This window comes from Rhinichthys klamathensis, unplaced genomic scaffold, assembly GCF_029890125.1.
Source record: "Rhinichthys klamathensis goyatoka isolate OS25496 unplaced genomic scaffold, OSU_Roscu_1.1 h1tg000200l_1, whole genome shotgun sequence".
Taxonomy (NCBI): Eukaryota; Metazoa; Chordata; class Actinopteri; order Cypriniformes; family Leuciscidae; genus Rhinichthys; species Rhinichthys klamathensis.
In genome coordinates, this window is record NW_026606726.1 from 634918 (window position 1) to 660800 (window position 25883).

General features: G+C 37.2%; 1 protein-coding gene across 9 annotated transcripts in view; it reads right to left on the bottom strand.

Annotated features, from left to right (window-relative positions):
* Positions 1-25883, bottom strand: part of LOC130096592 (cAMP-specific 3',5'-cyclic phosphodiesterase 4D-like) — a 336854-nt gene that overhangs the window by 40509 nt on the left and 270462 nt on the right. The window contains exon 1 of one of the 9 annotated variants that reach the window (XM_056263150.1): positions 16590-16689. The exons of the other annotated variants lie outside the window; for them this stretch is intronic. Coding sequence (XP_056119125.1) covers positions 16590-16654 — 65 coding nt within the window. The 5' untranslated portion in view covers positions 16655-16689. Of the gene's footprint in view, positions 1-16589; positions 16690-25883 lie in introns of those variants that run through there. 9 annotated transcript variants of the gene reach the window in all.

The window sequence follows — 25883 nt, forward strand, 5'->3', positions numbered from 1 at the left end:
TGAAGTCGCAGTGACAGAAACAGTGACATTCCAGTTTAAGTTTCATGGGACTAAAGTCTGTTCATGATGTGTGGCCAAATGTTTCTGCATATTGGAGGTCCCCCCCTTTGACGAAATGGAAATTTTACAGGTGTTGCAACAAGTGACCATATTGTTATGAGGCGCCGTCATACTCTTATTGAGTATGTGCGCGAGTTTGAGTGTGTGTGTGCTCGCGTCTCATGAGTATGTGCTTGGAGAGTTTGTGTGTGCGCGCGCGTCTCATATAAGTATGTGCGTGGAGAGTTTGTGTGTGCGCGCGCGTCTCATATGAGTATGTGCCTGGAGAGTTTGTGTGTGCGCGCGCGTCTCATATGAGTATGTGCCTGGAGAGTTTCGCGCATCTCGTGTGTGTAGAGTTCGCGTGTATGCGTGAGCGACTTTAGGTGTTTCGTTATGCATTTCATATGTATTTGTTTGAGCATTCAGCAGTATACATGTATGTTTGACTACTTAGTATACGTTTATGCAAGTGTTTCATATTTGTGTGCGTGAATGAAGTTTGATTTAAGCCCTAGACGGCACCTCACATATTGTCGTCTTTTCGCGTGAAATATAACCAAACGAGCACTTCTGTCTCGATGCCATGTTTGTTGCGTTCTGAATCAAAATAACGCAGCGCGTGTGTGACGTCATGACACATTTGCAACGTGCGGAACCGATAAGCGGAATCGTTAAGCAGCCATACTAACGGTTCCAAGGAATTGGTTAACTGGGAACCGGTTCTGAAGAAGAACCAGTTCTCGATTCCCATCCCTAGTTACTAATGTACACAGGCTTATGTGTTACTAATGTACACAGGCTTATGTGTTACTAATGTACACAGGCTTATGTGTTACTAATGTACACAGGTTTATGTGTTACTAATGTACACAGGCTTATGTGTTACTAATGTACACAGGTTTATGTGTTACTAATGTACACAGGCTAATGTGTTACTAATGTACACAGGCTTATGTGTTACTAATGTACACAGGCTTATGTGTTACTAATGTACACAGGTTTATGTGTTACTAATGTACACAGGTTTATGTGTTACTAAAGTACACAGGTTTATGTGTTACTAATGTACACAGGCTTATGTGTTACTAATGTACACAGGTTTATGTGTTACTAATGTACACAGGTTTATGTGTTACTAATGTACACAGGTTTATGTGTTACTAAAGTACACAGGCTTATGTGTTACTAATGTACACAGGCTTATGTGTTACTAATGTACACAGGCGTATGTGTTACTAATGTACACAGGTTTATGTGTTACTAAAGTACACAGGTTTATGTGTTACTAATGTACACAGGTTTATGTGTTACTAAAGTACACAGGTTTATGTGTTACTAATGTACACAGGTTTATGTGTTACTAATGTACACAGGTTTATGTGTTACTAATGTACACAGGTTTATGTGTTACTAATGTACACAGGCTTATGTGTTACTAATGTACACAGGTTTATGTGTTACTAATGTACACAGGCTTATGTGTTACTAATGTACACAGGTTTATGTGTTACTAATGTACACAGGTTTATGTGTTACTAAAGTACACAGGTTTATGTGTTACTAATGTACACAGGTTTATGTGTTACTAATGTACACAGGTTTATGTGTTACTAATGTACACAGGCTTATGTGTTACTAATGTACACAGGCTTATGTGTTACTAATGTACACAGGCGTATGTGTTACTAATGTACACAGGTTTATGTGTTACTAAAGTACACAGGTTTATGTGTTACTAATGTACACAGGTTTATGTGTTACTAAAGTACACAGGTTTATGTGTTACTAATGTACACAGGTTTATGTGTTACTAATGTACACAGGCTTATGTGTTACTAATGTACACAGGCTTATGTGTTACTAATGTACACAGGTTTATGTGTTACTAATGTACACAGGTTTATGTGTTACTAAAGTACACAGGTTTATGTGTTACTAATGTACACAGGCTTATGTGTTACTAATGTACACAGGCTTATGTGTTACTAATGTACACAGGCTTATGTGTTACTAATGTACACAGGTTTATGTGTTACTAATGTACACAGGTTTATGTGTTACTAATGTACACAGGCTTATGTGTTACTAATGTACACAGGTTTATGTGTTACTAATGTACACAGGCTTATGTGTTACTAATGTACACAGGTTTATGTGTTACTAATGTACACAGGCTTATGTGTTACTAATGTACACAGGTTTATGTGTTACTAATGTACACAGGTTTATGTGCTACTAAAGTACACAGGTTTATGTGTTACTAATGTACACAGGTTTATGTGTTACTAATGTACACAGGTTTATGTGTTACTAATGTACACAGGTTTATGTGTCACTAATGTACACAGGTTTATGTGTTACTAATGTACACAGGCTTATGTGTTACTAATGTACACAGGTTTATGTGTTACTAATGTACACAGGTTTATGTGTTACTAATGTACACAGGTTTATGTGTTACTAATGTACACAGGTTTATGTGTTACTAATGTACACAGGCTTATGTGTTACTAATGTACACAGGTTTATGTGTCACTAATGTACACAGGTTTATGTGTTACTAATGTACACAGGTTTATGTGTCACTAATGTACACAGGTTTATGGGTTACTAATGTACACAGGCTTATGTGTTACTAATGTACACAGGTTTATGTGTCACTAATGTACACAGGTTTATGTGTTACTAATGTACACAGGCTTATGTGTTACTAATGTACACAGGCTTATGTGTTACTAATGTACACAGGTTTATGTGTTACTAATGTACACAGGTTTATGTGTTACTAATGTACACAGGTTTATGTGTTACTAATGTACACAGGTTTATGTGTTACTAATGCACACAGGCTTATGGGTTACTAATGTACACAGGCTTATGTGTTACTAATGTACACAGGTTTATGTGTCACTAATGTACACAGGTTTATGTGTTACTAATGTACACAGGCTTATGTGTTACTAATGTACACAGGCTTATGTGTTACTAATGTACACAGGCTTATGTGTTACTAATGTACACAGGCTTATGTGTTACTAATGTACACAGGTTTATGTGTTACTAATGTACACAGGCTTATGTGTTACTAATGTACACAGGCTTATGTGTTACTAATGTACACAGGCTTATGTGTTACTAATGTACACAGGCTTATGTGTTACTAATGTACACAGGCTTATGTGTTACTAATGTACACAGGCTTATGTGTTACTAATGTACACCGGCTTATGTGTTACTAATGTACACAGGTTTATGTGTTACTAATGTACACAGGTTTATGTGTTACTAATGTACACAGGTTTATGTGTTACTAATGTACACAGGTTTATGTGTTACTAATGTACACAGGCTTATGGGTTACTAATGTACACAGGCTTATGTGTTACTAAAGTACACAGGCTTATGTGTTACTAATGTACACAGGTTTATGTGTTACTAATGTACACAGGTTTATGTGTTACTAAAGTACACAGGCTTATGTGTTACTAATGTACACAGGTTTATGTGTTACTAATGTACACAGGTTTATGTGTTACTAATGTACACAGGTTTATGTGTTACTAATGTACACAGGTTTATGTGTTACTAATGTACACAGGCTTATGTGTTACTAATGTACACAGGCTTATGTGTTACTAATGTACACAGGTTTATGTGTTACTAATGTACACAGGTTTATGTGTTACTAATGTACACAGGTTTATGTGTTACTAATGTACACAGGTTTATGTGTTACTAATGTACACAGGCTTATGTGTTACTAATGTACACAGGTTTATGTGTTACTAATGTACACAGGTTTATGTGTTACTAATGTACACAGGCTTATGTGTTACTAATGTACACAGGCTTATGTGTTACTAATGTACACAGGTTTATGTGTTACTAAAGTACACAGGTTTATGTGTTACTAATGTACACAGGTTTATGTGTTACTAATGTACACAGGTTTATGTGTTACTAATGTACACAGGCTTATGGGTTACTAATGTACACAGGCTTATGTGTTACTAATGTACACAGGTTTATGTGTCACTAATGTACACAGGTTTATGTGTCACTAATGTACACAGGTTTATGTGTTACTAATGTACACAGGTTTATGTGTTACTAATGTACACAGGTTTATGTGTTACTAATGTACACAGGCTTATGGGTTACTAATGTACACAGGCTTATGTGTTACTAAAGTACACAGGCTTATGTGTTACTAAAGTACACAGGCTTATGTGTTACTAATGTACACAGGTTTATGTGTTACTAATGTACACAGGTTTATGTGTTACTAAAGTACACAGGCTTATGTGTTACTAATGTACACAGGTTTATGTGTTACTAAAGTACACAGGCTTATGTGTTACTAATGTACACAGGTTTATGTGTTACTAATGTACACAGGTTTATGTGTTACTAATGTACACAGGCTTATGTGTTACTAATGTACACAGGCTTATGTGTTACTAATGTACACAGGTTTATGTGTTACTAAAGTACACAGGTTTATGTGTTACTAATGTACACAGGTTTATGTGTTACTAATGTACACAGGTTTATGTGTTACTAATGTACAAAGGCTTATGTGTTACTAATGTACACAGGTTTATGTGTTACTAATGTACACAGGTTTATGTGTTACTAAAGTACACAGGTTTATGTGTTACTAATGTACACAGGTTTATGTGTTACTAATGTACACAGGTTTATGTGTTACTAATGTACACAGGCTTATGGGTTACTAATGTACACAGGTTTATGTGTTACTAATGTACACAGGCTTATGTGTTACTAATGTACACAGGCTTATGTGTCACTAATGTACACAGGTTTATGTGTCACTAATGTACACAGGTTTATGTGTTACTAATGTACACAGGTTTATGTGTTACTAATGTACACAGGTTTATGTGTTACTAATGTACACAGGTTTATGTGTTACTAATGTACACAGGTTTATGTGTTACTAATGTACACAGGTTTATGTGTTACTAATGTACACAGGTTTATGTGTTACTAATGTACACAGGCTTATGGGTTACTAATGTACACAGGCTTATGTGTTACTAAAGTACACAGGTTTATGTGTTACTAAAGTACACAGGCTTATGTGTTACTAATGTACACAGGTTTATGTGTTACTAATGTACACAGGTTTATGTGTTACTAAAGTACACAGGCTTATGTGTTACTAATGTACACAGGTTTATGTGTTACTAAAGTACACAGGCTTATGTGTTACTAATGTACACAGGTTTATGTGTTACTAATGTACACAGGTTTATGTGTTACTAATGTACACAGGCTTATGTGTTACTAATGTACACAGGCTTATGTGTTACTAATGTACACAGGTTTATGTGTTACTAAAGTACACAGGCTTATGTGTTACTAATGTACACAGGTTTATGTGTTACTAATGTACACAGGCTTATGTGTTACTAATGTACACAGGTTTATGTGTTACTAATGTACACAGGCTTATGTGTTACTAATGTACACAGGCTTATGTGTTACTAATGTACACAGGCTTATGTCTTACTAATGTACACAGGCTTATGTCTTACTAATGTACACAGGCTTATGTGTTACTAATGTACACAGGCTTATGTGTTACTAATGTACACAGGCTTATGTGTTACTAATGTACACAGGCTTATGTGTTACTAATGTACACAGGCTTATGTGTTACTAATGTACACAGGCTTATGTGTTACTAATGTACACAGGCTTATGGGTTACTAATGTACACAGGTTTATGTGTTACTAATGTACACAGGTTTATGTGTTACTAATGTACACAGGTTTATGTATTACTAATGTACACAGGCTAATGTGTTACTAATGTACACAGGCTTATGTGTTACTAATGTACACAGGCTTATGTGTTACTAATGTACACAGGTTTATGTGTTACTAATGTACACAGGTTTATGTGTTACTAATGTACACAGGTTTATGTGTCACTAATGTACACAGGCTTATGTGTTACTAATGTACAGAGGCTTATGTGTTACTAATGTACACAGGCTTATGGGTTACTAATGTACACAGGTTTATGTGTTAGTAATGTACACAGGTTTATGTGTTACTAATGTACACAGGCTTATGTGTTACTAATGTACACAGGCTTATGTGTTACTAATGTACACAGGCTTATGGGTTACTAATGTACACAGGTGTATGTGTTACTAATGTACACAGGTTTATGTGTCACTAATGTACACAGGCTTATGTGTTCCTAATGTACACAGGTTTATGTGTTACTAATGTACACAGGTTTATGTGTTAGTAATGTACACAGGCTTATGTGTTACTAATGTACACAGGCTTATGTGTTACTAATGTACACAGGTTTATGTGTCACTAATGTACACAGGCTTATGTGTTACTAATGTACACAGGCTTATGTGTTACTAATGTACACAGGCTTATGTGTTACTAATGTACACAGGCTTATGTGTTACTAATGTACACAGGTTTATGTGTTACTAATGTACACAGGTTTATGTGTCACTAATGTACACAGGCTTATGTGTTACTAATGTACACAGGCTTATGTGTTACTAATGTACACAGGCTTATGGGTTACTAATGTACACAGGTTTATGTGTTAGTAATCAGTCCTTCCAGAAAAACGCGGAGTTTTTTTGTGATTGTTGCGGGCAAAAATCCTTGATTACGCGGCTTGTTTTCTTTAAAAATGCAATGGAATATGCGGGATATTTATGCAATTTTTTGCGATGAAATTGCGGGAACTTGCAAAATTTGCGGGAACTTGCAAAAATTGCGGGAACTTGCAAAAACTGCGGTTTGATGAAAAAGAGGAAAAAAAAGTGATTCCCCCAACACCCTGTTCTCACCAGGCTACTACCTTAATGTAAAGAGTCCTTTCTTATTACTTCCTATGATAAGCAGCATACTACATCACAGAGAGTGCTGGAAATATTTAATTTCTCATCTTGTTTTATTTCAGACTGTAACGAGTGGAAATAAGGTGTGGCCCCTTTAAGAGCTGCGCGCTCCCTGTCTAACTGTCTGCAGTATTATATGTGCCATGCGCCTCGAACACCCCATGTGTGCGGGTAATTTCTGTTTGATGCTACTTCTTTTATCTTATTTTGTTTATTAAGTAACGACGTGGACGGTAGAACGTGTGACAGACAGTTACGAGTTCGATTTGCGAATAAAGTGCGAGTTGTGAGATGCCAGTCGCCTCCGTGAGTCTGTCTGGCCTCTGCAATCACTTCAGCTGTGAGCTATCCCTATTTTTCTTCCCGACACAACGCGTTACAAGACCTTAATAAACACATCAAACTTACAAAACATTGCTGAGTCAAACAAGTTCTGTAGCTTTACTAGAGGAATATGCTACAACTTCAGTAAAAATAAATAAATGAAATATTTTAAAATAAAGTGTGCTCCTGTTTTACAGCTTTTCAATGATGTTCACGTCGCGTAATTACGTCACTTCATAGCGTTCCCATGGCAACAGGGGGAAGTGGCTGCTCTTGTGTGAAGCAAACGCAACATTTTCCAACTTTCTGCTAAGATATATGTGACTTTTTTGCGACGAAAATGCGGGGATTATGAAATCATGCAAGCCCCGCATATTTTGCGCGGAAATCAGCAATTTATGTGGCGAAATTGCGGAGTATTTGAAAAAATGCGACCCCCGCATAAATATGCGGACTTTGGCTGATTTTGCATTGAATTCAGCGATCGCATAATCGCGTTTTTCTGGAGGGACTGAGTAATGTACACAGGTTTATGTGTTACTAATGTACACAGGCTTATGTGTTACTAATGTACACAGGCTTATGTGTTACTAATGTACACAGGCTTATGGGTTACTAATGTACACAGGTGTATGTGTTACTAATGTACACAGGCTTATGTGTTACTAATGTACACAGGTTTATGTGTTACTAATGTACACAGGCTAATGTGTTACTAATGTACACAGGTTTATGTGTCACTAATGTACACAGGCTTATGTGTTACTAATGTACACAGGTTTATGTGTTACTAATGTACACAGGTTTATGTGTTAGTAATGTACACAGGTTTATGTGTTACTAATGTACACAGGCTTATGTGTTACTAATGTACACAGGCTTATGTGTTACTAATGTACACAGGCTTATGGGTTACTAATGTACACAGGTGTATGTGTTACTAATGTACACAGGTTTATGTGTCACTAATGTACACAGGCTTATGTGTTACTAATGTACACAGGCTTATGTGTTACTAATGTACACAGGCTTATGGGTTACTAATGTACACAGGCTTATGGGTTACTAATGTACACAGGTTTATGTGTTAGTAATGTACACAGGCTTATGTGTTACTAATGTACACAGGCTTATGTGTTACTAATGTACACAGGCTTATGTGTTAGTAATGTACACAGGCTTATGTGTTACTAATGTACACAGGCTTATGGGTTACTAATGTACACAGGCTTATGTGTTACTAATGTACACAGGCTTATGTGTTACTAATGTACACAGGCTTATGGGTTACTAATGTACACAGGCTTATGGGTTACTAATGTACACAGGTTTATGTGTTAGTAATGTACACAGGCTTATGTGTTACTAATGTACACAGGCTTATGGGTTACTAATGTACACAGGTTTATGTGTTAGTAATGTACACAGGCTTATGTGTTACTAATGTACACAGGCTTATGGGTTACTAATGTACACAGGTTTATGTGTTACTAATGTACACAGGCTTATGTGTTACTAATGTACACAGGCTTATGTGTTACTAATGTACACAGGCTTATGTGTTACTAATGTACACAGGTTTATGGGTTACTAATGTACACAGGCTTATGTGTTACTAATGTACACAGGCTTATGTGTTACTAATGTACACAGGCTTATGTGTTACTAATGTACACAGGCTTATGTGTTACTAATGTACACAGGTTTATGGGTTACTAATGTACACAGGCTTATGTGTTACTAATGTACACAGGCTTATGTGTTACTAATGTACACAGGCTTATGTGTTACTAATGTACACAGGCTTATGTGTTACTAATGTACACAGGTTTATGTGTCACTAATGTACACAGGCTTATGTGTTACTAATGTACACAGGTTTATGTGTTACTAATGTACACAGGTTTATGTGTTAGTAATGTACACAGGTTTATGTGTTACTAATGTAACAGGCTTATGTGTTACTAATGTACACAGGCTTATGTGTTACTAATGTACACAGGCTTATGGGTTACTAATGTACACAGGTGTATGTGTTACTAATGTACACAGGTTTATGTGTCACTAATGTACACAGGCTTATGTGTTACTAATGTACACAGGCTTATGTGTTACTAATGTACACAGGCTTATGGGTTACTAATGTACACAGGCTTATGGGTTACTAATGTACACAGGTTTATGTGTTAGTAATGTACACAGGCTTATGTGTTACTAATGTACACAGGCTTATGTGTTACTAATGTACACAGGCTTATGTGTTAGTAATGTACACAGGCTTATGTGTTACTAATGTACACAGGCTTATGGGTTACTAATGTACACAGGCTTATGTGTTACTAATGTACACAGGCTTATGTGTTACTAATGTACACAGGCTTATGGGTTACTAATGTACACAGGCTTATGGGTTACTAATGTACACAGGTTTATGTGTTAGTAATGTACACAGGCTTATGTGTTACTAATGTACACAGGCTTATGGGTTACTAATGTACACAGGTTTATGTGTTAGTAATGTACACAGGCTTATGTGTTACTAATGTACACAGGCTTATGGGTTACTAATGTACACAGGTTTATGTGTTACTAATGTACACAGGCTTATGTGTTACTAATGTACACAGGCTTATGTGTTACTAATGTACACAGGCTTATGTGTTACTAATGTACACAGGTTTATGGGTTACTAATGTACACAGGCTTATGTGTTACTAATGTACACAGGCTTATGTGTTACTAATGTACACAGGCTTATGGGTTACTAATGTACACAGGCTTATGGGTTACTAATGTACACAGGTTTATGTGTTAGTAATGTACACAGGCTTATGTGTTACTAATGTACACAGGCTTATGTGTTACTAATGTACACAGGCTTATGTGTTAGTAATGTACACAGGCTTATGTGTTACTAATGTACACAGGCTTATGGGTTACTAATGTACACAGGTTTATGTGTTAGTAATGTACACAGGCTTATGTGTTACTGATGTACACAGGCTTATGTGTTACTAATGTACACAGGCTTATGTGTTACTAATGTACACAGGCTTATGGGTTACTAATGTACACAGGTTTATGTGTTAGTAATGTACACAGGCTTATGTGTTACTAATGTACACAGGCTTATGTGTTACTAATGTACACAGGCTTATGGGTTACTAATGTACACAGGTTTATGTGTTACTAATGTACACAGGCTTATGTGTTACTAATGTACACAGGCTTATGTGTTACTAATGTACACAGGCTTATGGGTTACTAATGTACACAGGTTTATGTGTTAGTAATGTACACAGGTTTATGTGTTACTAATGTACACAGGCTTATGTGTTACTAATGTACACAGGCTTATGTGTTACTAATGTACACAGGCTTATGTGTTACTAATGTACACAGGCTTATGTGTTACTAATGTACACAGGCTTATGTGTTACTAATGTACACAGGCTTATGTGTTACTAATGTACACAGGTTTATGTGTTACTAATGTACACAGGCTTATGTGTTACTAATGTACACAGGTTTATGTGTTACTAATGTACACAGGCTTATGTGTTACTAATGTACACAGGCTTATGTGTTACTAATGTACACAGGCTTATGGGTTACTAATGTACACAGGTTTATGTGTTACTAATGTACACAGGCTTATGTGTTACTAATGTACACAGGCTTATGTGTCACTAATGTACACAGGTTTATGTGTTACTAATGTACACAGGCTTATGTGTTACTAATGTACACAGGTTTATGTGTTACTAATGTACACAGGTTTATGTGTTACTAATGTACACAGGCTTATGTGTTACTAATGTACACAGGTTTATGTGTTACTAATGTACACAGGCTTATGTGTTACTAATGTACACAGGTTTATGTGTTACTAATGTACACAGGTTTATGGGTTACTAATGTACACAGGCTTATGGGTTACTAATGTACACAGGTTTATGTGTTACTAATGTACACAGGCTTATGTGTTACTAATGTACACAGGCTTATGGGTTACTAATGTACACAGGTTTATGTGTTACTAATGTACACAGGCTTATGTGTTACTAAAGTACACAGGCTTATGTGTTACTAATGTACACAGGTTTATGTGTTACTAATGTACACAGGCTTATGTGTTACTAATGTACACAGGTTTATGTGTTACTAATGTACACAGGCTTATGTGTTACTAATGTACACAGGCTTATGGGTTACTAATGTACACAGGTTTATGTGTTACTAATGTACACAGGCTTATGTGTTACTAATGTACACAGGCTTATGTGTCACTAATGTACACAGGTTTATGTGTTACTAATGTACACAGGCTTATGTGTTACTAATGTACACAGGTTTATGTGTTACTAATGTACACAGGTTTATGTGTTACTAATGTACACAGGTTTATGTGTTACTAATGTACACAGGTTTATGTGTCACTAATGTACACAGGTTTATGTGTTACTAATGTACACAGGTTTATGTGTTACTAATGTACACAGGCTTATGTGTTACTAAAGTACACAGGTTTATGTGTTACTAATGTACACAGGTTTATGTGTTACTAATGTACACAGGCTTATGGGTTACTAATGTACACAGGTTTATGTGTTAGTAATGTACACAGGCTTATGTGTTACTAATGTACACAGGCTTATGTGTTACTAATGTACACAGGTTTATGTGTTACTAATGTACACAGGCTTATGTGTTACTAATGTACACAGGTTTATGTGTTACTAATGTACACAGGTTTATGTGTTACTAATGTACACAGGTTTATGTGTTACTAATGTACACAGGTTTATGTGTCACTAATGTACACAGGTTTATGTGTTACTAATGTACACAGGTTTATGTGTTACTAATGTACACAGGCTTATGTGTTACTAAAGTACACAGGTTTATGTGTTACTAATGTACACAGGTTTATGTGTTACTAATGTACACAGGTTTATGTGTTACTAATGTACACAGGTTTATGTGTTACTAATGTACACAGGTTTATGTGTTACTAATGTACACAGGTTTATGTGTTACTAATGTACACAGGTTTATGTGTTACTATGTACACAGGCTTATGGGTTACTAATGTACACAGGCTTATGTGTTACTAATGTACACAGGTTTATGTGTTACTAATGTACACAGGTTTATGTGTTACTAATGTACACAGGTTTATGTGTTACTAATGTACACAGGTTTATGTGTTACTAATGTACACAGGTTTATGTGTTACTAATGTACACAGGTTTATGTGTTACTAATGTACACAGGTTTATGTGTTACTAATGTACACAGGTTTATGTGTTACTAATGTACACAGGTTTAGTTATTTGTTATAATGTACACAGGTTTGCTGAAGCGCAGATTAATGGTTTGATACAGTGAGAACTCGTCCTCTACTCAGGATCGAGTCACTTGATCTCAGAGTTTAAGCTCTTTCCTCGTCCTTAAAGCTTCGACACCAGAATGTTTTGAAAGACTTGTTTTGAGGTCTAAAGACACTTCTCTTCCTTCCCTTGTTTTACACTTCGGCCACATTTGCATCGCTGTGGTTGAGACAAGATATTATTAAAAACAATGAATCTATCTCTCTATCATCGGCCTGTTTGTCTGTCTATCTATCCATCTATCTCTACCTAAAATTTCTTCAAAAGTATTAAAAAGTTAAGATTCAAAGTATGTGACAAGGTACAGTTATATGAGTTTTATTTAAATCGTTTTTCATTTTACTTCCTTGCCATTCTGCAAGCCTGTTTGCAACCCTGATTCAAACTCTGTTCTGCAATCCTGATGATCCTAAAAGCTCTGACTGACTGACCTTGAAGAGAGACGCATAAATCAATGAGTGTGAAGTCCTGAAAAGACTTTGCTTCGAGTTAGACGCCTTCCCCCTCACGTCACGGCTCAACTAAACCCTAATCTGTGTGACAATCTGTGTTCTGCAATGTAACACCAAACATTTGCTCATTTAATATGAGAAAAATAAGAGGTCAGGGACTCTCAAATGCACCAGCATGGTGAACATCACAAGTAAACCTCCTGATGTCTAGTGACGCACGGCAAATGAGACATTGGGGAGACTGGAAAACTCACTGCTTTTAGCTTCTCCGTCGGACGTTTCTCCCGCACTGGGACGTGCTCTGCACTTCTGTGGGATTTGGCCTGTTTTGACCTCAGATTTGTGACTAAAGCAGAAGTATTACACTAGTTCCATTAGCAGGTTATCGTCCTAATGCACTTCTGTATAAGTGTGAGACCGCACGTGTGTGTAAAGACACCTGAGCTTTAGCCGATACTGTAGGAGAAGTGTACTGTGATATGACCTCCAGAGGAGAGCTGGAGGGACAGAACGGATATACCGTATTACTTCACCGTCCACTTTAATAACCGACCCGCAACACTGTGCCAATACACTCAAACCTGTTTATCTTGGACAGTCACCATGGGAATGCACACTAAACGTCAAAGTGGTCTGGATTGGGAAAGAAAATCGAGTACTAAAGGATATTAGATGAACATTTGTTTAGGCACATTAACCACAAACATTTACATGAAGCATCACTCACAACGCGTCTAAGGTCAATAATACGAAGCTTTTCCTAGAGAAAGCAGATTTTTATCCTTCAGATCTGATTAGACTGTGAAAAGTAAAACATGCCATCTGTGATATTATTGGTCAATGTCATTTTTTTACAACCTCAGGCCCTTGGCCACATCAGTGGAAAAGTTGTTATATTGTAATGAGAGATTATGAAAACGTTTTTTTTTCTTTTCTTTTTTACGTTAACATGCTCGAATGAATTTATTTATAAAGTAAACAGGCTGAATTCTGGTTTCATGTCATCTTTAAATTGCAAAAGCATCACCAGTGTATATCTATGGGGATATTTATGAATGAAAAATCACAATGCAACGTTCTTAAAGAGACAGATCACCCCAAAATGTACTCCGTGACATGCAGTTTCAAACACGTGACATTTACATTTTTCTTTGGAACAGGTATTTTGTAGATTTTTTTTTTTTTTTTTTTTTAGTTGTGGGTTTTTTTTTTATAATCTGAAACGTGTTGCAACTTTGTTCTGAATGCGGTTCATGAGCCCGAGTTTATTCATTTAAGTTTTTATTTACCAGTTATTTTCACATTATTTCTGAATGTAATACTAAAATGTGACTTATAAACTGATGCAACCACGGTTATTATCGTTAACTAAAACTATTCAGCACATTTTTCTCTCTTTTTTCTCTCTCAACAATGCAATTTTGACCCAGTGCAACTTATAGTCAGGTGTGACTTATAACACAATAAATAAATGATGACAACTTCCATTTTGATGGTGAACCGTCACTTTAAATGTAATATAAAGCATAATAAAACCCAACAAGACACTCTTTTTGACGTAAAAAATGCGAGACGCAGTCAGTGGATAGGAAAAAAGTGCAGTTTTTACTTCTTTTACCTTGAGAATGCCATGTCAAAGCGGTCAAACGCGTCGGTCTAATGCGTTTACATTGAAAAACAATGTAAAAGTAGCGCAGTGGAATGGAAACCGTCACACATACAGCAGAACAACACACTCTTGAGGCCGAGCTGACACATCCGATCTGCTTCACCAGACATCACGCCGAAGGCTTAACATCACACACGCTCGCTCATCACGTGACACACACGTCACAGAACAGCTGCATCTCGTGTGTTTACAGTCACGTGGGGTTCGCTGGCAGGTATCAGTCCGCCGGGCCCCGTCTCTGAGAGCCTGACGCACCACAGGGGCCCGAGAGATGCCCTCTCTAACGCCCTGACCGCCGACTGCACGCATACACACGACAATGAGTTTATTTATAAAGGTGCCGAAGACGCATGGGAAGAGAGAGAGGGAAAGAGAGATGCCCTTGGCCTATTTTGGCAGAGGTCGTCCCTGGATAGATGGCAGGCAGGAGAAAGAGGTTTGGTGACGTGCCACGAGCGTTTCCCAGCGTTTCCAGGTCAGAGCTGACGGTGTGAGCCGAGAGGAGAAAGAGACGAGCACTGGAGCGTACTGGGGCATCTGCTCTTTAATATGCTCCTGAAACACACTCAGAGTTGAAAAGTCAGCTTACTGTTTCAGTGAACGATTATTATCCTGCAATAATGATGCTTATTGTTTTTGCAGGATAATAACTGTTGGTTATTCTGGTGGTGGAATGCGTGAGCTATTGTTGTCTCGTGTGTTGTGAATGGTCTCCAAAGGCACATCTGAAATCTGACTCAAGCTCCCGACCGACAGGATTATGAAAGAACGAAGGACCAGTGGTCAACGCTGGGAAAAGATTCACATCTTTCTATGGGCACAGATATTTTTACACCACAGTGATGTCAGCCAACAACAAACACACTAGACTCGTACAAAAGACTAGCAGTGGTCAACTGGAAATGACATTATTGTGAACGATTCATTAGTGCATGTTATCCCATATAAAACTGTGCCTTGCTTTGACTTGCTAAAACTTTCCTTTTCGGCTGACGTCACCAAACACTGTTTTTTTTAACTCGACTCCTTTCTGGTATTTAACGCCCACTTTTTACAACGCAGTCAATTCCAGATCTCAAACAGAGACCGAACAGGTCCCGTCCTACATTTGTTCTTGTTAATTATCCTGTTTTACTCAGAAATAGGTTACAAAAGTTAAAATGGGTTTCATGTTGACTAAACATTCAACCATTTTATAGGAACATAGAGTCATAAGCACAAAAAGTAGTGATTAATAATCAAACTGTGACTATTTGCATATAAAATACTTACACACACATGCACACACACACACACACACACACATACATATATATATATATACAGTATATATATATATATAGTGTAAAATATAGATGGATATATTAGATACTATTAAAAATCTGAAAAAATATGTAAAATACTTTTGAATTACACACACACACATATATATATATAATATTCTTTAATTATAAAATAATTTAGATACTACTAAAAACACATACAAATATGTAAAATACTTTTGAATATATATATATTTAAATTGTCAACCACACACACACACACACACACACATATATATAGTTTTGATCTAAAACAGCTTTAAAAACATCTTCAGTCAGATTAATACGCTTTCATTAGCCAAGAATAATTAGCTATCAGTATCAGTCTATGTGGGTGCATACCAAAGTATAACTATATTTAATATTAATACAAAGCAGATCTGTGGTAGATAGCACACTATGAGCAGACACTATCCTCAGTGAACAGTGAGCCGGGTCTGAATGCATGCCTGTGAAAGCGAGATCGAGTAAAACTTTACCAGATTCCCTCCGTGTTCCTGAGAGAGCTGGTGGAGCGCGAGCGCGGTTTCATAACGATACTCATGGCGAAATATCTCTCGGTTTTCTCTAGACCTCGTCAAAGTCTGTCCTTCTCCGTGATGGACATGTTCTCCAGATAATCCAGATCTGTGCTCAAACTATGTGTCTCTGAGTCTCTCTGTGTCTGCAGGGGAAGTAAGCCGGAGTGAATATCACGTTTCTAGTCCTAGCAGTGGCCTAGCAGTGGTAGTGTGTGTGTGTGTGTGTGTGTGTGGAGGGATAAACCCTCAGGGTCCTGTGTGAGTGTGTGTGTGTGTGCCGTATCTCAGTGAGGGAACCAGAGCGGACGGCTTGAGGGAGCGGAGGGGGTGGAAATGCAGCTGGTGACAGCGTCAGAGCCCACTTCTCAAAGACACACACACACACACACACACGCTAACTATGATAAGACAAGAAGAACATCACTCAAGGGAGAGAGAAAACACAATGAGATCTCTTTAGCATCTCAATTCATTCTCCAAGACAGCAAATTGAGACCTCACGTTTCTCCTGACTAAAGACGTCACATGCCTCCAATAGAGTTTAGGAAAAGACTCAAACTCTGCTCAGATTTACTCATATCAAAATATCAATTAAGACACCAATTTGAGTCGCCACTAGTACTTCTAGTTTGAAAGCTCAGCTAAAAGCCGATTTGTAATCTTTGGCTTTTAATTAGGGGTGTTGATATGTTTGTTTTTATGTTCATGATCGTACAGCACTTTGATACGTAAAGTGGTTGTAAAGTGCTTTATAAATAAAGGAAAGATGGAACAAGACAAACAGTGCTTTTGTTAACTAAAGGTAAACTATTTACACAGTTTACGGTAACTGAAATAAAGCAGAAATAACTAAATATAATTATTAGACAAATTTTTTTAAATGAAAATTAGAAATATTGCATTGGCAACTAATGGCGCTTTTCCACTACACAATACCAGCACTTTTTTCGTACCACGTCCGGCGAGGTTCTGAGGCGATACTAAAATGTGACGTGAAAACAATGCCGACTGCTGATTGGTCAGAGAGAACCGTCACTATTCACTGCATCATCATTGCACGCGCCAGATGGAGTATCCAGAATAACCCCGCCATTTTTAAATAGTTTGGCCAGAGATAGTTAGCCTGACTACGTCAGACTTTGTACTTCCGCTCAATTTCATTTCGCTTCTGCACTCAGTCTGAGACAGCGGCCTATCTATCCGTTTTCCTCCGGCCTGAAAACAGCCGGCCAATCAACGAACAGAGGGCGGGCTGAAAGCTGTGACGTAGACGCTAAGCGCCGAGTTTAAGATTGTATTTTAGGTTAGGGAAATCGAAAACGACCGCGGATATGGAGACGCGGATGCAATTCGCTCTGTTGTGGAGAATATTCCCGGCATTAGCAAACTGAAGCCCGAACAAGAAGAGTGTGTATTAAACATTTTGAATGGAGGTGATGTTGTGGCCCTACTCCCTTTGGGAAAAGTTTAATTTATCAACGATTACCGATCGTCAGCGAGAAACTGGGGAGCCTTTTGACAGGTCAGTGTCTCCTTTCTTTTCCAGGTCTTAAATATTGCCATGACATGCTGTAATCTTGCAATTAAGTTGCAGCATTTCCGACAGACTCGAGATGAACAGAGAGCTGTGTTTAACAGAACTAATCCTAACTTTGACAGTTGGCTGCAAATATTTTCTTGTTTCTCTCAACTGTCAAATATCAGTTTAGAGGCCCTGATTGTACCGTGGATGCGTAGATTAACTTCGCATAATCTGCGAAAGTCGTTTACAGCCATGTTCACTCTTTCGCTCGCATCATCAAGTGTTCACAGCAGGTTTACAGTGGAAGTTCGATGCATGATGTCTGTGGTTCGATGCGGCTGTGTCGGCGCATAACATACGTCATATATAAACTTATCTGATTGGCTTACGGGTAACCAATGATTTTAAACTTCAGACAAGCGCCCCCTAGCGAGAGAGAAAACACTTCTCTATTATGCCATTCCAGACTCGGTCTACGAAGCAAAGTGAAGTAGCAGAGTCTGGTATTACCAGGCTAAGAGATAGTTACTAAACTTACTACTATTATTATGGCAACTCAGAAGAATACGCCGTGGTCAAACGAGGAGGTGCAGACTTTCCTTTGTTTGGTTGCCGAAGAGAGGATCCAGCGAGAGCTTGATGGGGCAACGAGGAACGAAAGGCGTCGCTATGACGACCGGGTACTATTTGTGGCGGTACTTTCTGCAATGGAAAACGGAGCAAAAGCGAGCCGAGCCGAGCCGAGTCGAGTCGAGTCGAGTCGAGCTGGTACTGGTAATAGAAAAAAGCGCCATAACTGAAAAAAAGTACTACAATTAATTAAAGTTAAAATAGAAATATAAAAAGCAGAATAAAAATGATCAAAGCACATCAAATAAATAAAAATGAATTTATATAAATGAAAGTTAATTAAAAAATGACTAAATATTATAATAGTATAAATAACACAGATCAAAAGTCAGATCTTTCAAAATGAAAACATTTCCCATCAAATTCTTCCCAGACTAAATGATCTAAAGCTCATGGAATTTCAGGAAAAACATCTGGGGATGATTCCCATAATGCCAGGGTGGTTGCTAGGGTTTTGCTATTTGGTTGCTGAGGTGTTGTATGTGGTTCCATGTGAGAGGAGATTTGCCAGTATAAAAAAGGAAGGAGTGTGAGAGAGAACGAGCCTCTCCATGGGAAAGCGATGAGTGTGTGTGATGCTCTTGACAGGACTCAGGAGATATGGAGGTGTTTCTGAAAGCTTGAATGGCTTTGTTTTCAATCTATGTTCCTAGTCTTAATGCACAGGATTCATCAGCTCAAATGAAAGCTTAATTTCACCATAGAATAAAAAATAAAAATGTAACTTTGACTTTCTATCTCACAATTCTGAATTTATAACTCACAATTGAGTTTATATTTAGCAATTCAGAATTTTTCCTCAGAGTTGTGAGTTTATATCTCACAATTCAGACTTTATAACTCACAATAGCTCAAATCTGAGGGAAAAAAGTGAGAATTGAGGGGGGGGGGGGGGGTATGTTGGTTATGTATAATGCATTATAAAGGTATTCATAATCTACTTTATAATGCATTACATATTTTCATAAATAATTGTAACCCAACTTAAAATGCTTCATAATATTTGCAGATTCTAAAATTGGTTGTTTGTCATGTGTTTTAATGCATTATACTTTAAGTGTAAAAATGAATAGAACAATTATTCATAAAATCATACAATGCATTATCAGGTGCAGTACAAGGCATAATTGATGCATTAAAATACTTTTATAATGCATCATACATAAAGACTTTAAGTAAAGTGTTACCAAAATGGTAACACTTTACTTGAAGGGGTGTGCATAAGACTGACATGACACCTTCATGAATATGAAGTAGGGTTTATGCATGTTTATGACAACTGTCATTAACCCTCTGGGGACCAAGGGTTTTTTGGGGCCCTTGGGATGTTTTGACATGCACTGACATTTGTGCTATTTTCAGTTATTTATAAACATGTTAATGGCAAAGGTGTAAATTCACTCTATATAGCACAAACGGGGCTACCATAATATTTGAGCAACATGTATGTACATGTTTGTATTTTTGAGAGAATATTATTTATGCATGGTTATTGAAAAACTTAAAAATAAAAGTTTCTGAAAAAAGGCCACAAAACACATATTGATTATTTCTTCACAAGACTTTTGAAAATTGTATCACATAGTCTAGAATATTTGCTCCAAAACTATGTGAGAATCATCCTGACTACTCATTCAGATAAGTCAATAAAGTATTTTATAATGTGTATGACGTGTTTTGTTTGAGAAAGCTTTATGCAAGGAGGCGTGATCTCTCATTAATATGTATGGCATTTCACACCTGAGAAAGACAAAGACCCTCCCCTAATGGCCCTATTAGGTGCTATCAGGCCATATCATTAGAGGAGCTTTGCACAAAGAATGAGGAGATTTAAAAAAGATTGGCTTTTAGATTGTTTGGATTTATTTACAACACAACATAATCCAAAGATACACAACAAAGGACAAAAAAGCACATTAGTAAACACACTGATCTAAATACAGAGGCTTACACAGTCACACAGCATTGTCCCATTCCTGAAACATAGTACATACCTGTCATTTCCAAGGTGTTTGATTTTTCATTACAGTCTCCTGTGAATGTTGAAGTCAGCAGGACTGATATCAAGAGAAACTATACGGCTGCACGACTTTGGGCATGCATTGTAGATTTTTCTGGTTAAAATAGCTTTTTAATTATAGGCTATATATATATATATATATACACACACACACTGCTTAGAATTAGAAGAGAACACACCCATGCTAAAGTTGACTAAAAAGAGGAATAAAAAAATCTTAATGCCTTAATTAAAAAATGAGGAAAACTCTAACCTTTAGGGACGTGAATAATGTCCCTGAATTCTTTGTGAATGAATAATGTATCGCAAATAATTAAATGTTCTTCTTTAAAATACAGGGTGCATACGTCTGGACACTTCTATCCCCAGAAACTCCTAACAAAAGCTGATGTCTTTATTTTGAAGCGTATTTGATTTGAAAAACTTTATCCAAAACTAGTCAACGAAATTTTGTCTTTTATTTCGTCTGTAACAGTGCGTATCTGTGCGTTCATTCATTCATTTACACACACACACAGAGAGAAACATGATTCACAGTATGCTATTTTTCCGTTTACAGACACTAACGTTATTCTATATCGCGATTAGAACAAAGCACAGCCATAAAACACTTACAGTTCTCAGCTGAATCTGTTGCTCCTCCTCGAAGTGAAAATAAACCAGCACTTCAGTATTAAATGTCCCAGGATTATTCCTCATAGCCGCGCAAGACGAATCTTAATCTGACTAAAAAATATAGTGCGTTTACAGCATTTGCCTGGGGGCGTTTATCTATTTTGCATATGGCCTCCTCAACACATTATCTTATGAATAGCGCGCTCTGCGAGTGGGTGTGAACAAATTAACGATAATGAGCCGAGACAGGAGAAACTGTACTTCTCTTTAGTTTCAGACAGATTACATTGCAGGAGAATATTTGTTTTAAATGTGAATTGTTTTATTTAAAAGTAGAAATTTAAAGCGTTCTTTAGGCGTATGTTTCATGTTTGTGTGATAAGTATTAGCGGAGTTTCAGTTCATTTTCCAGACATGTTTCAAGAAAGATTTTTGCGGAGACAGAGTGAGCTGAAAGCGCACCCTGTTTATTTTATTTATTTTAAAAAAACCACAAGGTTTTGATGTTAATGTGAGTGTACACAAAAAAAGAAGACCCTCTATAGTTTATAATCATGTATTGATTTTATTTATATGACCATAAATGACGGAGTATTTTAAGTCTATGTTGCTGCTATGTGAAAAAAAAAACAGCAAAACGCGCGGGCGCGTTCTTGGTCCCCAGAGGGTTAAGTGTCATTCGCTCAATTATGACATTTTTAATGCAAATATGACATGGTTTGAGATGTCTTTGTTATGACAACTTGACATAAACCAATACATCATAACCTGTCAGTGTCTTGGTAATGACTACTTGACATTACCAGGACAACATAAATTGTCAAAATATGTCATAAACATGACATAGCAGATTAATTATCACCACTTAGCTTTATGGGTTAACATTAGTCAGGCGGTTGGTTTTGACATTGGCTGTCATGTGGGCCATTATAACATGTTAATGACAAATTAGATTTGTACCACTGTAGTTGAGGTCAAGAAAAATATTCATGACACAGTTATAATGCCTCATGACAGCCAATGTCAAAACCAACCACATGACAGTTTAATGTAATGTTAACCCATAAAGCTAAGGGGTTTCTTAAGTTTGATAATGAATCTGCTATGTCATGTTTATGACATATCAATGACAATTTATGTTGTCTTGGTAATATCAAGTAGTCATGACAAAGACACTGACAGGTTATGATGTATTGGTTTATGTCAAGTTTATCTCAAACAATGTCATATTTGCATTAAAAATGTCATAATTGAGCGAATGACACTTAATGACAGTTGTCATAAACATGCATAAAACCTCATATGTCATGTCATGTTTATGAAGGTGTCATGTCAGTCTTATGCACACCCCTTCAAGTTAAGTGTTACCAAGAAAAAGTTTGTGGCACTTTTGTGGTTCACGTATGACGTCAAGCTGCACAACCCTTTTAGGTCCTTTATTTGTAGGAGTGTGTCTGTATTCTGCATGATGTGCTTTACTGCACACTTCAACTTCCTCAACGCTGAGCTCGAGATGCTCTTACTGGCACTCTTAGACATGGGAATGCAATTGAATTTCCTTACATGTGAGTGTGTGTGAGTGATATTGCCCAGCAGACCGTATCTGATCTAATAAAAAGACTTACTGATCCATGAAGTCGTGTGTAACTTCGGAGGATTTAGGCTGAGACTTGCACTTCCACACGAGCCCCTCCATCCGTCACTACAGTCCACTCGGGTTCCTAGCAGACACGCGCTTTTAATTAAAGCAATTAGCAGAGCAGAGGTGTGACCGATCATGATGATCACGCAAACACAAGCCTGCACTGCACTAAATGTATTTTTCTCTTGTTTCCAGTCCAAATATCAAACTTTTCTTAAATCAAGATGCATTTACTAAAGTTGTAAAATTACATAAGATATTAAAGGGCTAGTTCACTTTAAAAAAAACTTTTGCTGATAATTTACTCACCCCCATGTCATCCAAGATGTCCATGTCTTTCTTTCTTCAGTCGAAAAGAAATTAAGGTTTTTGATGAAAACATTCCAGGATTTTTCTCCATATAATGCACTTTGCTGGGCACCAAACGGTTCAAGGTCCAAAAGACAGTTTCAGTGCAAACTACAAACTGTTCAAAGGGCTTTAAACGATTCCAGACGATGAATAAGGGTCTTATCAAGCGAAACGATCGATCATTTCAAAAATAAATAACAAAGTTTAAGTTTAATAAAGTCAAATGCTCGCCTTGCTCTGTTCTGTGATGCACGTTCGTGACTCTCCTGTTCGAACTCGTTCATCAAAATGAACAAATCTTTTTTCGAGTCATTTGGTTCATTTAACGAACGAAATAAACGAATTGACTCGGAAAAAGATTCTTTCAATTTGATGAACGAGTTCGAACAGGAGAGTCACACAGAACAGAGCAAGGCGAGCATTTGAGCTTATAAAACTTAAACTTTGTTATTTCTTTTTTAAGTGAGCGATCGTTTCGCTTGATAAGACCCTTATTCATCGTCTGGTGACGTTTAAAGACATTTGAACAGTTTGTAGTTTGCACTGAAACTGTCTTTTGGACCTTGAACCGTTTGGTGCCCAGCAAAGTGCATTATATGGAGAAAAATCCTGGAATTTTTCATCAAAAACCTTAATTTCTTTTCGACTGAAGAAAGAAAGACATCTTGGATGGCATGGGGGTGAGTAAATTATCAGCAAAAGTTTTTTTTAAAGTGAACGCAAAATTAACTGCCAAAGGGGTAAGAAAAATAATCTAGTTTCTGTTTGAATTAAGATTTTCTTACACCATTGGCAGATAATTTAGCTTTTTATAAGCAAAAACTCACTTAATTTCGATGAATTCCCCCGGAAAACCGGACATAATATCTTGTCATTTTATTCATCTAGTAAATGCAAGAATTTTTCGATATTTGGACTGGAAACAAGACAAAAATACTAAGTAAGAAAAGCATTATTTTTTATTATCTACAGCCACTTGTGTGATAGAAGGAATAATCAGGTCTTCTGCCAGCCTAATTAAACGCAAACTCATTTTACGTCACGCTAATGTCGTCTGCATGACTGATAGTCATAAAAGGACAAATTCTTGATAAAATCTTTTCCATTCACTGCCTTCTGATCGTTCTTGGAAACATGTTTTAACATCGCTGTGATTAGAACAATATCACATTTCCTGGAAGCGAGCAGTTGTGTTACAGGGAAGATGTGCAGAAATCTCCTTCAGCTGTACTGAGAATAACCAAACTCATTGTGAGCTGATGGAGAATGGTGTGCACAGTATTAGCACAGCGTCTCATGACATTCTGACGACACACATCACTTGGATCATCATTTCTGCCGGACAGGGCAAGCTTTCACATGAACACGGATGTTTTCTTGCAACGAGGTGAAGGAAGTACATGTGCAATGTCCATCTAAAGGCATTAAGCTTTTCTGATCTTTCTGCAAAGCCTCAGCAGAACTCAACAAATGAAGATCTGCAGGAGCACAGTACGAGGCCCTCTGGTGGACAAGATGGAGATCATAAATCTGCACAGTTTCATCAGTGGGAGGAATTTGACAAACTATAATGATGATAATAATCTGCCATATATTTATTAGACATTATTTATCAGAACTAGCCGTCTGAAGATGCACGATTAATCATTAAAAGATCGAGATTTTGATTCAGACACCCACGCGATCTCATTCCTAAATGACAACGATGCAGACTTGTCTTTTAAACCTTTGACTGAATCACAGCGAACATTCAGATCAGTGTTTGCTCTGCCGCTTTTCAGCCTCACAGTGTCATTATTTCTGTGTGACAAGTATTCAGATTATCACAGAAGAACTGGGATAAAACTTTATAGTTCAGATATAAACACTGATGTCTACGGTAATGATCAAAATAGAGCAAATCACCTTTTGAAAGTAACTTGATGCTTCAAATAAGGATTGTATTGTTACACCAGTAGGTGGCGACAAGTGACTGTTAAAACATGTGTTTGTATTTGAATCATTCGAGGTTTGTTCAAAAACACTGAATCATCCAGTAGTGAAAGTACATCTTTATGAGTGAGTCATTGAATCATTCATTCAACATTTCTTTTTAAATAATTCACTCTAATTAAACTTTTTTAAATAGACTGCAGCAATTCGCCTTTGGCTAAGCCCCGCCCCCCATTAGTTACTGTTGCTACGTCCGACAAACAAACTTCATCTGGGCTCTGGTATCCACATGGCTTATGCTGTGACGGCTCTTCCTGCTGAAATTTGATCAAACTTTTATAAAGCAGCAAATAAAGTGTCCGATAGAAGTAGGCAAAAGGGGCTGCAATATACGTTCGAAGGCTATATTCACGACATAAACGCAAGGAACAACAAGGCATCCAAATAGAGGCAAAAGCATACCGGTCACAGTGAAAAAATGACCCACCGCATATCCTACTAATGGAGACGGAGGCTGGGACTCACAATATCAAGGAGCAA